The sequence below is a fragment of the Gobius niger genome (genome assembly GCF_951799975.1).
Source record: "Gobius niger genome assembly, chromosome: 14".
In the NCBI taxonomy this organism is placed as follows: domain Eukaryota; kingdom Metazoa; phylum Chordata; class Actinopteri; order Gobiiformes; family Gobiidae; genus Gobius; species Gobius niger.
In genome coordinates, this window is record NC_136865.1 from 2,120,149 (window position 1) to 2,134,274 (window position 14,126).

The following is a 14,126-nucleotide window of genomic DNA, read 5'->3' on the forward strand; positions in this document are numbered from 1 at the left end:
CTGTCCTGTCCCCAGTCCACTGTACTGTCCACTATCCACTGTCCTGTCCACTATCCACTGCCCTGTCCATATCCACTGTCCTGTCCACTATCCACTGTCCTGTCCACTATCCACTGCCCTGTCCACTATCCACTGCCCTGTCCACTATCCACTGCCCTGTCCACTATCCACTGTCCTGTCCACTATCCACTGTCCTGTCCACTATCCACTGCCCTGTTCACTATCCACTGCCCCGTCCTGCCCCCTGTCTATTGTCCTGCACAGTCATGTCCCTGATGCCTCTGATGACCCTGATGTCCCGTAGCTGACCGGTGCTGTTGTAGACGGGGTCGCGGTTCATCTTCTCGAAGCACTTGTACTGGTTGTCCAGGATCTTCCTCCTCTCCTCCTCAGACTGGACATTGGGACTGACCGAGGCCTGGGTGGAGTCGATGTCCACGTCTGTGGACAGCTGTGCCGCCGTCTGCAAAAACCACAGACAGTCGGACACTTCAGGCTGAAGTCCTGGTTTACAGTGGGTGATGAACGGGATATTTCTGGATTTCATACTGGTGCTTTTGACGTTTTTCCATTACATTCTACTAATAGAAAAACCCTTAGATGTAACATCTCGTTTAAGATAAGACAAGAGAGAAATTCACTTGTCACAAAAGAGGACGATTCACTTTTTCACTCACAGCAGACACTTTTAAGGAAGTCTCTTGGTAGTCAATCACAGTCAATCACATGATTCAAGTTAAGAAGAGAAATTTATATGTTGAAATAAAACAAAACTAAAGTTCAAGGAGTAAAACTGTCCTAATTTGACCTATTTGCTGATAAAAAGCAAATATATTAAAAGCAAATATACTAATATTAAATTTCAAGTGGCTCATGAAAACTGTGACTAACATGTCACAACAAATACAATCAAAAATATTGAAATAAAGGGACTAAAAAGATCTAGTCTTCTTATGAAGCTCTGAAAGTTTAAATCCATGGATCTTAGTGCTCTGTCCATGTGGAGAACTTTGAATATGTTCAAAACAATATCAATGTGAAGTTAATTAAATGTATTACAACATTACAACAACACAATACATAGAAATGAAATGGCCTTTAATAAATATTGAAATAAATGGACCATTAAGCAGGGTAAAAAGGGGTAAAAACACACTTGTTTCCCGGACATAACCGCCATGCCCCTTCTCGGGCCTGTGCTGGTCGCATTCATGACCAAAACGGGATCTTTCAGAGAATACATGTTCACGGCGGGGTAAGCTAAACTCTGAGCGCATGAATAAATTTGTTAAAACAATAGACGATCTGCTGACGCGGGCTCCGTTTCAGGAAAGCTTTGACACGAGGAATGTCCAAGTGAAAGCCAACGGCCTTCTAACATCTGTGCGGGTCCTGCTCCAAGAGCCTCAGCGCTTTCCTTACTGTCAACACCACAAACATACGGCCATAGCTAACATTATTCCACCCACTTTACCTCACTGTGCCGCAGATATGAGGTTAACATGTCCAAATGTCACACTGACTTTACTCAAACATGTGAGTCATGGCCCATAGTTCAGTCCATAGAGAGTCATACAGTGACTGTAGTAATAACAACTCAAATCAATTTCTTTTAACCGCTTAACCCCCACCACATTTTCTCCAGTTTGGCTTTACCCAAATCTAAAAGCTTCTTGAACAAAAGGTCAAAATAGCAGCAAAAACAACTAGAAAAACACATTAAACAAGCAACAAAAACACAATTAGAATGACTAAAACATAACGAAAATATGTCAAAAAGGAAGGGAAAACTTGATGAAGAAAGTTGCAAAAAATGACAATAACAAAACAAAAAAGAGCCAAAAACACGGTGACAGTGATCAGTTTTGTTGGTCGTAGCTTTCAAATAAGGCGTTACACTGGCCTATAGGCTGTCAGCTCCAGTCCAGAAGCTTTTAGACTTGGGTAAAGCTGAACTGGAGGAAATGTGCTCAGTTAAGGCGGTTAGGGTGAGACACTGCAGGTGAACAGGCAAAAATAAATACATTTATAGACGTCAATTTGAAACGTTTGCTGTACATTACTGATATAAATATGACAAAACATGGGTTTCCTGTCATTTCATGCAAAAAAGTGTGTGTATATATACTTTATCATCATCACCCAGAAATATTGAGCTTAAAGAGATCCTTCCTGTGAAATGATTTCTGTTTCTTTTGAGTCAACAGAAAAAAACCCACTCAGACACAGGGAGGAAACTCCTCCAGCCTCTGCCCTTTGCTAACTGTCTGTTGAGAGTGTGACAGTGATCCCTCCCCCGAGCCCTGAGCCCTGTGCCCTGAGCCCTGAGCCTTACCCGGGGGTCGGCCGTGCACACACTGCTGTTGCTCCCGGAGCTGTTGGAGTGCAGCCACTGTCCGTCCTCAGAGCAGACTCTCCTCACGGTCTCTGCAGGAACCAAAACAGGTCAGGTGTGTGAGTGGAGCTCAAGCATCAACACGACCACACGGACGCTCCTGTCGCCTCTGTGTCAATCACCAGCTGACACTCCATAGTACCTAAAGTATTCACTCCCACGCCTTGAGCCCCGTATGAACCCAAGTGCTCATTTCCTGGGCTCTAACTACAGCTACAATCAATTTGATCGATTGCAACAAGTAAGTTTCATCTATCAAACATCTGCATCTCATTTTGTAAGATTTGTATTGGAAATTAAAGAGTAAATATGACAAAATATGATGTGAATGTGAATGTCTTTTTTAGCTTTCTAAAGATACGTGCATATGTCAGCTCATTCATGTCAGATTACATGTATACATATATATACAAAACAGTATTTCAATGTTGTGACCATCTATCTACAGACTCAAGTGTTTTTCGGGCAAGTTGTATTTTGCTGTTTTGTCCCATACACAAAAGAAATATATTAAAATATATTTCTGAGTATCCAAAATATATGTCAAATATGTGGCAATATATTAGCATTTCAGACAGTGTCTAAGGAATATATTCTGAAATATATTGAAATATATTGAAATGTATTGTGATATTCATCCACTTATATTTTACATATATGGGGCAATTTATAACAGATGAAATATATGTTTGATTGCACATCAATGCACTTCCCATAGTCTAGTAAGCTATACCACAATCATGTTTCTGTGGAAACTGCCAGTTTTCTCAAACCTTTTCTCTCATCCCCACCATACAGTAGATATCATTGTGTTACCGTCCAACCTCTGGATTTATTGAGAATTGGGTCAAGCAACATGTGCAATAACCCCTTTGCAAAACACAAAAAAAATACACGCAATAATCTGTGTTTACATCACTTTATCTGTGTCACTTTATCTGTCACTTATCAGCCACGTGCACTAAACTATGACTGTAAACCTGCACTGCTAATACTGACATTTTTTTGTTATAGCCTGTTTATTTTATTTTTTACTGTCTATACTTTTTGTCTTGATAGGCATTGTATATAAGATAACACTTTTTACAATTTAATTGATATTAATTAATTTAATATTTGGATTTAAAGTCTAATTAATATTTAATTGCCACAAAATTTAAAATGTATATATTTAAAATGCTCCAGTCTATGTATAAAATTACTGGGATAGCATTTTAAGGAAGGGGGCCCGGGGGCCCTACTTAATAAAAATTGAAAGAGTGTTTTAAACATGATCTGCTTTTCCCAGCAGTCTAAAAGATAAATATAAAATAATATTTATTTTTTATTTTTGTTAGTTTCTGGCAGTTTTTCAGTGGCTCCCCTGTAATGCCCCAACCCCTATATACTCGGATTCGCCCCTGCTCAAAGTAGATTATGCACAGCCTTCAGTTCCGCTGTCACTGGGCTCTGTGTGGCTGCGGAAAATAGTTACTAAATGCTGACACCTTCGAGAGAACACCTTAAAAACATTGAACCGCCCTCAAAATGTTTGTCAGCTCTTACACGTCGTCGTTCTGGAGGCTCCTGTCTGCGCTGTAGCTTCTGTTTCCAATGTCCTAAACGTCTTTCATGCCCTTAATACAAATGTCTATTGATTTTCACCTCTTCACTCACTGTAGAAAACTTTTAATGCATCCAAAGAATAATTTCCTCCTGCCTTTTCGCACTGTAGTGATTTGACGCGCTCCGTCAGGAAGCCTAAAAAGCATGTGGCTAATTACCATATGTAAACATAGATGCGCGGCTTTTACACAATGATTTTTTTTTTTACCCCGGCCCTAATTAAAAATAACACAGATACATTCAACAATGCTCGGTATAAGAACGCGTGTGTGTGTGTGTGTGTGTGAGTGTGTGTTATTTCCTAAAGTAAACCAATCTTAGAGCTAGTTTGTTTGAAATAGTTGTGGCGCGAAAGCCAATTGGCTCGTACACCTGTTGTGGGCGGAAGGAACGGAGATGGGCGCTCGTGCGGTGCAGTTGTGTGGCGGTTGCGGCCAGTGCGGAGAGCGGCGCTCGCTCCGGAGACACGGAGAGAGAAAAAGTTCTTCCTAATGTGCATTCTTTTCGGACCTGGACCTAGCGAAGTGGAAAGGACACAACATCGACTAAGCCTTGGGTGGGAGTAGTCGAACCAAACCAAAAAACAAAACTGAATCCTTGGACGAGAGTGAAATCCGGGCAGAGAACCGTTAGCTGGCAAGCTAAGTTAGCATACTTGTGCTAACGGCTAGTTTCATCTAACGACCTATGGCTGGCTGGCATTTACGTAAGTATTTTACTTTACTGAATATATTGGCACCGTGTCGCTCGCTTGCAATCAGTCACTCGCATTTTTTTCTACTGCCTCCAGGTTGCTATATGCAAGTCTAATAAATGAGCTAAAGATAAGCAACATTTTTTTTTTTTTGTGATAGTTAAAATTACAAATTCAATTAGTTTGCCACTAAATTGTGCCGAATAGCCATATTTTTTAATAATTTGGACTGAGACATGTAATGTACAGAACAACTATACATTGGTGCTAGACATTATTAAAGGGGGGGTATTATGCAAAATCGACTTTTTCAAGCTTTACATCATGTTATTATGTCATTCCCTCATTAAAAACATGGCTGAAGTGTTGCCCTGGCACATTCACGTATTTTTGAGTAATCTGTAAAAACTGATGGCAGCCATTTTAGTGATAGGTTTGCTTGAGTCCTCCTAGGAACGCCCCCACCTCCTGGAGACGCCTCCGAGCTTTTGTCACCAGCCAAGTAACCAACCACTGCTCCTCAGCAGAACCCCCTCCCCACTGATGCCACAGACAGTGTGTGGAGGGGGCGTAAAGAGACACAGGCCTATTTCAAGACATTCGCTACAGCCATTTTGAGAGAGCAATTTTATACAAGGCAGATATTCTAATTTACTGCATTGACAGACCAACAGAAGGTTTCGTCATCATTGTAGTGTGATATAGACTGGTGCTATGTGATTGAAAAAAGCATAATACCCCCTCTTTAATGCCTTGCACTAAATGCATTATTGTGTTATTTTACCTGTATTATAGTGTCTTAAAATCAAAATTTGAATATTAGAATGCTTTGCGCTGTTGTTAAATTTGGTTATGCATTAGTGAAATGGTCATGTTATTTTATTTTATTTATTTAAGCCAAAAATAGTTTTAAGTGTGTGTCTCTGAGACAGACTGTGTGTCAAGCCAGCACAAACCTGGTAAAAATAAGTATTACTATTTTCTTACCTAATTTGCTAAGAGTATTGCACTTTCATGCTGCATTCAATCTCGATGCATCTTGCAATCATTTACTGTTTATGCTTTTACTATAAATAATGTCCTATTTTGATTTGTCACAAAACTAGTTTTGGAAGGATCTGAATGCTGTCCACAAATGGATGAGGACCAGGGTGGATGTCAATTTGAGGTAAGTTAAAAAAAATGACAAAGAAAACTAATGGACTGTTATATACTGTATCAATCTATGTTTTGGTTTATGTGCTTAAATCGACCTTGCCTCCAGTGTCTCCGTACACTGGTGTATGAATGAGAATGTGAATGGGTGAGTTGATGTAAAGTTTTAGTGCCGAAAAAGCAGGTAGAAAGGCGCTATATAAATGTGCCCATTTAGAAGGACAGTAACTTCAATCATATCTTTGTCATATTGTTTTAAATCAGCCTTTTCTGTCTGTTTGTAAGGCCAACTTTTTTATCTTTAACAAGATACTGGCAGACAGGAAAGTGCGTGCCCGGCAAGGTGTGCAGGGAAGAAGAGATGGCACCAATGCAGTCGAGGTAGAAGAGCCAGGCAGAGGTGATTTTCAACACACAAAGTAGTGTAATAATAATAATAATAATAATAATGCATTGGTTTTATAGAGTGCTTTTCTGGACACTCAAAGACACTTTTCATTGCATTATTCATTCACTCCATGCTTGTAAGGTTTACCATATACAAATGTCGCTGACTGCAGGCACTGGAAATGTGTTGGATCAAAATACTTCTCTGAATTCATTTAACATGAACACACATTATCCTCCAGTGATGTTGTGCTCCATCCATACATTTTGAGATGTTTGTTGTACTAATCTTCGATAGGAAAGTAACCACAGTGGAAAACCAACGGCCGACAAAAAGTCCAATCACATGTGATATGTCGCTTCTGTGCACAGAGCCTCTTGGATGCCCTATGACTGGCATTCTTCTCAGCAGCGACTCACGCAGCCAGTGACGCCACATTGAGGAGCCTGGAGAGGAGGAAGACCACAATCTGAGGCACACAAGACTCTGCTCAAGGCAGCAATCAAAGCTCACAAATAAGGTAAGTACAGGAAAGCCAGTCCTGTACACTGCGGTTTTACATAGTAGGTTGGCCAACTGAAACTCAATTTTGTCAATGCAGTGCTGCACATGAACAGTGAGGAGGCTGCAGATGAGAGCACTGGAGACACAGAGGGAGGACTGAGCTGGAGAAACGGACAATGCAGAGCCAAAGTGACTTTCTGTGTGAACCATAGCCAGGTGAAGGAACATTTGTGTGTTTTCTTAAAGCCTTTTTTTAAATGGTAAATGGACTCCACTTATATAGCACTTTTCTACCTTTATCAGGCCCAAAGCGGATACACCTCCCTCTCGCTCTCTCTCCTCCTCCTTCTCTCACCTCATCAAAACAGTTGATCAAATCTGCACATGTTCAATCCACATCCCTGTGCTCTATTGTCAATGTCTTTGAGCAGTGACGTCATATTGACAGTTTGCAGACTGCTGAAATTCATATTCTCAAAGAAGAAAGTGCAAGCACAAAACATATTTGTATTCACAAGTGAGAAATCAAACACATGCTTCCAGAGCCTATATTTGTAATTACAAAATGCCATGTCTTTTGAGTTTTTTCTACATGCACGTCATAATTGACAGTAACCTACCCCATACAGCTTGCTTAAACTGTCCATAGAATTCCAGGATTTCCAAATCGTTATTAGCTGTTTTTTGCTGAATTTCCTGGGGTACGATATTACTGCGCGGATGTCTAAGTACTTCAGGTGTTATTACGCTTCACAATATACTGCCCCTTTTTATCCTCTTAGAAAATCAACATGTTTAATTTCGTGTAACTAGAGTTGGATCATGTAAAGCCTCACAAAGCACAAAGACCACACAGGTACACATCAACATGTTTAAGCTAAGGTAAGAAAATATCTCGGTATGTAAAAACTGTGGCCTATTCCTTTAACTTTCATTAAAAGTGACTCTTCTTCATATCCAGAGCGTTTCTAACCATTAACCATTGCTTAAATGCTCCAATATTTATCTAGTTTTAGACCTGCGCCACTCAGACTCCAGTTTAGATCTTTTTCCAGTGCTCCAAATGACTTTCTTTTTTCTTGGGGTCTGTGATGGAGTTTCAGCTGTGCTCAAGGCTGGTCTCTTTATATTTTGTGCAGAATCTATTCTCAATGTTCAAAAGTTGCCTGTTTACAGCAAGAAACCAAAATCGAAGTCTGCTGCTTGCAGTGATGTACCTGAACGCGTTCATTGAACGAAAGTTCATGAACGCGTTCATATTTTGGGCGAACGTGAACTGAACGCACAGTGTTACTGCCTGATGAACGAAACCATGAACGCGTTCATTCTGGTGTCTGTGAACGGCATTTCCCGTTCTTTTTACGTTCGTTCATTATGGTGCCAGATTTCTTATATCTGTGGTTTAAGACCGCGGATCAGTGAATATAATTATAAAACCCCGCAGCGCCGTCAGAGTTTACCAGCGGCTCTAAACTCTGGCGGGTCCACGGTGTAGCTCGCGCTAGCTCCGCTCCGCCTCCGCTCCAACGGCCCGACTGTGTCCAGTTCTGTGGTGCTGACCTCTGCTGTTTATGGCCCTGTATGTCCTGGCACACCGGTAACCAGCGGGTCTGCACGCTGCCCGCGAGCAGCCACAGTGTGAGGCTACGAAGAGAGTTTCCCTTGTGTAACGTCTGTCGCTCCAAACTCCTCTGCTCCGCGGTGCCACTCATTTGCATAAAGTCACAATGCGGAGTTTTTTAAACTACAAATTAGCTCCTAAAACATTTTTTTTTTTTCACATGATAAATTAACAAATTAACACAAATGCAATTGAATATCTGTAGCTTCATTTTCCACTAAGAATTTACAAATTAAACTTAAAAAAATAAAAACAAAACAAAATATGATTAGCAAAGATATCCAAAATCCACTCTGAAAACAGTGACAGGCTGACATGAAATAGCTTTAACACTAAGTGAGGAGGCCATAATATTTTTGACTCATGGCTGAAGTCAACTTTCTCCAGCTCTCCCAAGGTTGGCAAAAATGCATCTCAAAATACTTGCTTTAAGATATGGATTTTAAAAATATTTCCCTGAGAGAGGAATATACTGTACTTCTCACCTTTTTCATGCCTGAATAATAGCTTGCAGCAAAAAAAAGAAAAAGAACTATGAACTAGTTCATTTTTGGAACCATGAACGAACTATTAAGCATGAACAATTATGAACTATGAACGAACTAGTTCATTTTGAAATTTGTGAACTGAACTTTGAACTAGTTCATGTAGGAAATGAACTTTCCCAACACTGGCTGCTTGTGCACACACATTAGTGTCACACGCTAGTACCTCACTCCGAGGCACTGACTTTTGCAATGACAGTACAGGCATAATATTGCTGGAGCATGTTGGGGGGGTTAAAATTTATAAATTTAACATCCGTAGTGCCCCTTTGATCATACTAACTCTGAGCTCACACTATACTGACTAACACACACTCCTCAGCACTAACAAACACATCCCAACACACTACACTACATACCTGCTCGTGGAATTTCAGCACTTTTTACATGTCCCTCTATGTTGTTATGGACCTTTTTTTTTAAATTCTCTCCACCACTGGTAGACGATAAGACTTTGATTGCCCTGATTATTTTGTGTTCTTAGGCGGAAATCAAAAAGGGACACTTACGCAGACCAAAAAGATCCTCTGGACCCAGAGGCCCTCAATGCAATAATTGGTAAGTTGATGATTGAACATTTTCTCAATCAGATCACTTGTCAGATGCATAATCATTTAAACACAATGTCATGTCTATAATCGCACACACAGAGAAAATAATTGTGTGCATGTTCTTGACTTAGACCTCTAACACCTGGAAACACTGCAAATGACTTTATTAGTCCTTACACTTAAACAAGGTCTCTCATCTTCTTCATTCTCAGAGGCAACAATGAGAAGATTCCCACAGGCTTCCCGGGAGCAGCAGGGCTCAGCTTTTAGCAGAAAAGTTGCAGAACTCCAGTTCATTTTTTATTTTATTTTTATCTGTTTGAACATCAAACATTGACTGTAATGTACAGTACATTGATTAATACATTTATTTGAGTAAATATCCAATGTCTTGAAGTGCTTTAATTATATTGATGCCTTTTATGTTTAACAGATATATTGTATATTTTAATGTCTAAATATATTTCCCTATTCACCTTATTCCGGACGTTCGCGTGGGCGCCGCCATGAATTGTGCCCGCCCCTTTTCTCCTATGTGTTAACATGGGGCTGGAGAAGTCCGCATAAAATCAGTCACTACACGAAAACAAAGCCGTTTTCAGGCCGCACAGAGAAACGGTGCAGTGTTGACATGTCGGTGCAAATGAACATCGGACATTTTACACAAATCAATCGACTAAACATCAGATTTGAGCGGAGAATATTTTCCCTCATTCTCCGTTAAAATGAACGGGCTTCGCGCTCGACCGGAAGTGTCAGGAAAAAGAGGCGCCGAGACGACGCAAAAAGTGGCAAAAGTGGGCGGGGCGGAATAAGGTGAATACATTCCCATACAAGTCAAAATTAATTTGTACATGCGTTGCCATATATGGCGATATGTTTCTTAATGCATTTACATATTATGTCAAAAACATTTCTCCCTATATTTACATATATGTTGGAAATGTATTCCCATATATGTCAAAATACATTTATCCTTATATTTACATATATGTTTCTTAATGCATTTACATATATGTCAAAATACATTTATCCTTATATTTACATATATGTCGGAAATGTATTCCCATATAAGGCAAAATACATTTCTCCTTATATTTACATATATGTTGGAAATGTATTCCCATATAAGGCAAAATACATTTCTCCTTATATTTACATATATGTCGGAAATGTATTCCCATATAAGGCAAAATACATTTCTCCTTATATTTACATATATGTTAGAAATGTATTCCCATATAAGGCAAAATACATTTCTCCTTATATTTACATATATGTCGGAAATGTATTCCCATATAAGGCAAAATACATTTCTCCTTATATTTACATATATGTTAGAAATGTATTCCCATATAAGGCAAAATACATTTCTCCTTATATTTACATATATGTCGGAAATGTATTCCCATATATGTCAAAATACATATATCCTTATATGTCAAAATATATTTTGAAATATATTTTGACATATAATGCCATATACTTTTTAAAATATATGTTTAATATATTTTTTTGGTGTATGGGGTTGTTGGGCATTTCTCTTACAATTATGTGCGGACAACAACAGCTCACAGCAAACTCCAGAGTCCAGTGAAAGTTGGAAAGCGTATTTGGCCCGAGTTCCCCAGTCGTTTCCCCAGTTCATGTGTCTGTTCCCTGTATGTGATTCTGTCGTCCTGACGAGACCATGTGGTCTGTGATAAGATCGATACACAAAGTTTCCAGCAGAGTTCCAGACGGTTCTGCTTGTGAACAGAAACAGGGCGCAGGAGTGGATGGATGGAACCCTGGAAACGATGCAAGTTCACCACTGTGGGAAAAATAAAGGTTATCGTATCTTGTCTTATCTTAAAGCTGAACCAATAATCTTTCTCTTTGCCGCGCCGAGTTGTAATCTTTCACCAGGAAACAGTCTGATCTACACAATAATAATCATCTTTTTTATTATTTCACTGAATCAACTTTGTTTCAGACTGAAATAGAAACGTGTGAGTTCAAATGCAGGTTCGGGACGACATTTCAGCCTTAAAGCACATTCACAGGGCCGGACAGTGCTCACCTGTGGGGTCTCCGGTCCAGTCTGAGGCGGGGCACTTCTGAGAGGCCACGCCCCCTGCAGGTGTGTGCTCCCAGCAGAGGAACCCATCCCACTCAGCCGCACAGAGCCGCTCTGAAACACACATGTGGAGATTACATGCTCTGAGCTTGAAAAATTCAACTTTTAATTCAGACACTGTATTGGCTGTCCTTAGCTTTCAAATGAGCTGACATTTTCAAATGTAATTGACCGACACATTTATTTGCTTTTGAAAATCTTTCTTTCTTAGGTAGGTCGTTTCAAATGATTTTGTAAAATTGTGTGATTACATTTATTAGTCAGACCTCACAGAACATTGAGATTGATCTTGTTTCTTCTGCGATATTGCCCCAAACAGGTTAAACCAACTGTCTGTAATAAGACGTCAAACGTGGGATTTTCCACTTGTCGCCTTCCAGTTTCCCCAGATAAGCCCTGAATCAATACTGTTCTAAACACGCTGCAGGCACACAGTGATGTCCAGATAAAGCAAGTATACTGATGTTTTCAAAAGTACACGTAGGCCTAACATTTACATCCTTCAAACAGAAACATCACAATCCTGTTCCTTTTTACACAAATGAAATGCTTAGATGCATTAGTTGAAATGGTTTTGTTTTGTTCCAAGGTCATTTGTTCATTTTGCTGTAAAAATGCATTATGCAGGTTCCCATCGGATTAGTTTGACCTTGATTCATGCAGTTCTTTTTGTATATTGAGCTGCTGTAAGGAAAGTCCAACACACAATGAACTAGTTATCTGTCCATCCTGAACATCCACATACTAAAATAACTCTGCTGCTGCCATGGATGCAGGGGCTGGACATTCTTTCTTCATTTAATGGCTGGAAAAAAAACCTATGCTGTGACATGGCTGAGAATCTTTCTCCCAGCAGAAATGAAGGTCAGAATGTGCTATCATAAGGATGTTTTGTTTGCATATTTGAAGGAAGGAAAAGCCACTATTTACACTTTTCCTCAATCGCTTTGACACATTTCCCAAAACTGAAAAACATCAGCTCACACTAACTCCTGAAGGAGAGAAGGTCGTTCTTTGTGTAACGCCTTTCACAGACATGGCCACAGAGCACTTAGAGACATGAGACAATTTACATTCATTCTCACATCAGGTATCCTGCCTATTGTACATGTTTGGAGTTGAGGTGAAATCTGAGGAAACCGTCGCAGGTTACACAGAAAGGTTATGCAGTTATACATCCAAAACACGTTAATCATTCTTCATAAGATTACACTGTTCTCATGTGCTTATTTGACCCAACAGTAAAGGAGGTTTACACCACCCCGACGCACTGTTGCTGTTTGGGGAGACAGGGCAACTATTGGTTTGCTGAGGTCTCCTCTCACCTGCTCAGAGAAACATCTACACTGAAGCGACCTGAGCCCCAGACCACGCCCGACAGGTGCACAGTGCGCAGAATGTCTGTATCATACATTTAGAAGTATTTTAGAAGACCCACGGTGCTGTCCAGACCAACAGGACCGACTGCAGATAATCTCGTTGGTGTGAAAGGGCTTTTAAAACTCTGAGTCAGACAGAGGTTAACTCAGTGTGTGTTTGGATTTACACTTTGCTTCAATACAGACAGACAGAGACACACTATTACGTACAATACATAAAATGACTATTGGCACAAATGCCCACAGATACAGACGACATCTCGTCATAGAAGGGGTCGTGGCCTCGCCAAGGGGGAAAATACAATATTTTTCACACTTTTTAACCATTTTCTGGCAAAATATAAACTTATTTATCACATACAAATGAAGTCAAGTCTAAATCAGGTCACATGGATGTTTATTCACAGCAGATTGTTTAAACGGAGAACGAGGGAAAATATTTCCCAAATCTGATATTTACTAAAATCTTTAGTGAATAATACTTTTTTAGCAGTAGGTGCTGCATTTTTAGCTAATGAGTCTGAGAAATACGTATGTTCAGTCACTCCCCGTTGAGTTTCAGAAATATTGATGGTTGTATTACAGAGTTTTGAATGTTTTTTTTCTCGCATATTAGCCGGTATGCTAGGACCTGGAAGCAGAAGTCGTGACGTCACACTTAAGAAACGTATAGTACACAGTAGTGTAATGTATAGTATAGATCACAGAACTTACTGTGTTACTGTAGCGTGCTTGTATTGTAACTGTATCCAGCCGTATGAAACGATGAGCATAACAAACTGAGGCAACATAAATGGTATTTACTGTTTTGTATTGACCGTGTGTTGGTGGAAGAGTATTACTGTACAGTGAAAAAAATCGAATAACATATCAATGCTGCTGCCGTCAATCATTACAATCACCCCTTTCAGGAGGTAAATAACCCCATACACTGTAGCATGATTCATATGGGAAAACTATGAAACAAGAGTCAGAGAAAACATCATCTGTTTTAAATGATAAATGAGAAAAACTGTGGTTATTCATGTAACATGATGAATGGCATGTGAAGCCATCCATCCATCCATTTTCTTCCGCTTTATCCGGGGCCGGGTCGCGGGGGCAGCAGTCTCAGCAGAGATGCCCAAACCTTCCGGTCCACACACACCTCCTCCAGCTGTTCTGGGGGGA

The 14,126-nt window shown here is 40.0% G+C and overlaps 1 protein-coding gene across 1 annotated transcript in view; it reads right to left on the reverse strand.

Moving 5' to 3' along the window:
- The window catches only part of calcr (calcitonin receptor), a 137,162-nt gene that overhangs the window by 44,102 nt on the left and 78,934 nt on the right, over nt 1-14,126 (reverse strand). Inside the window, exons 7-9 of the mRNA XM_079570544.1 lie at nt 11,521-11,631; nt 2,336-2,427; nt 310-463 (exon numbers count right to left, since the gene is read on the reverse strand). Coding sequence (XP_079426670.1) covers nt 310-463; nt 2,336-2,427; nt 11,521-11,631 — 357 coding nt within the window. The remainder of the gene's footprint in view (nt 1-309; nt 464-2,335; nt 2,428-11,520; nt 11,632-14,126) is intronic.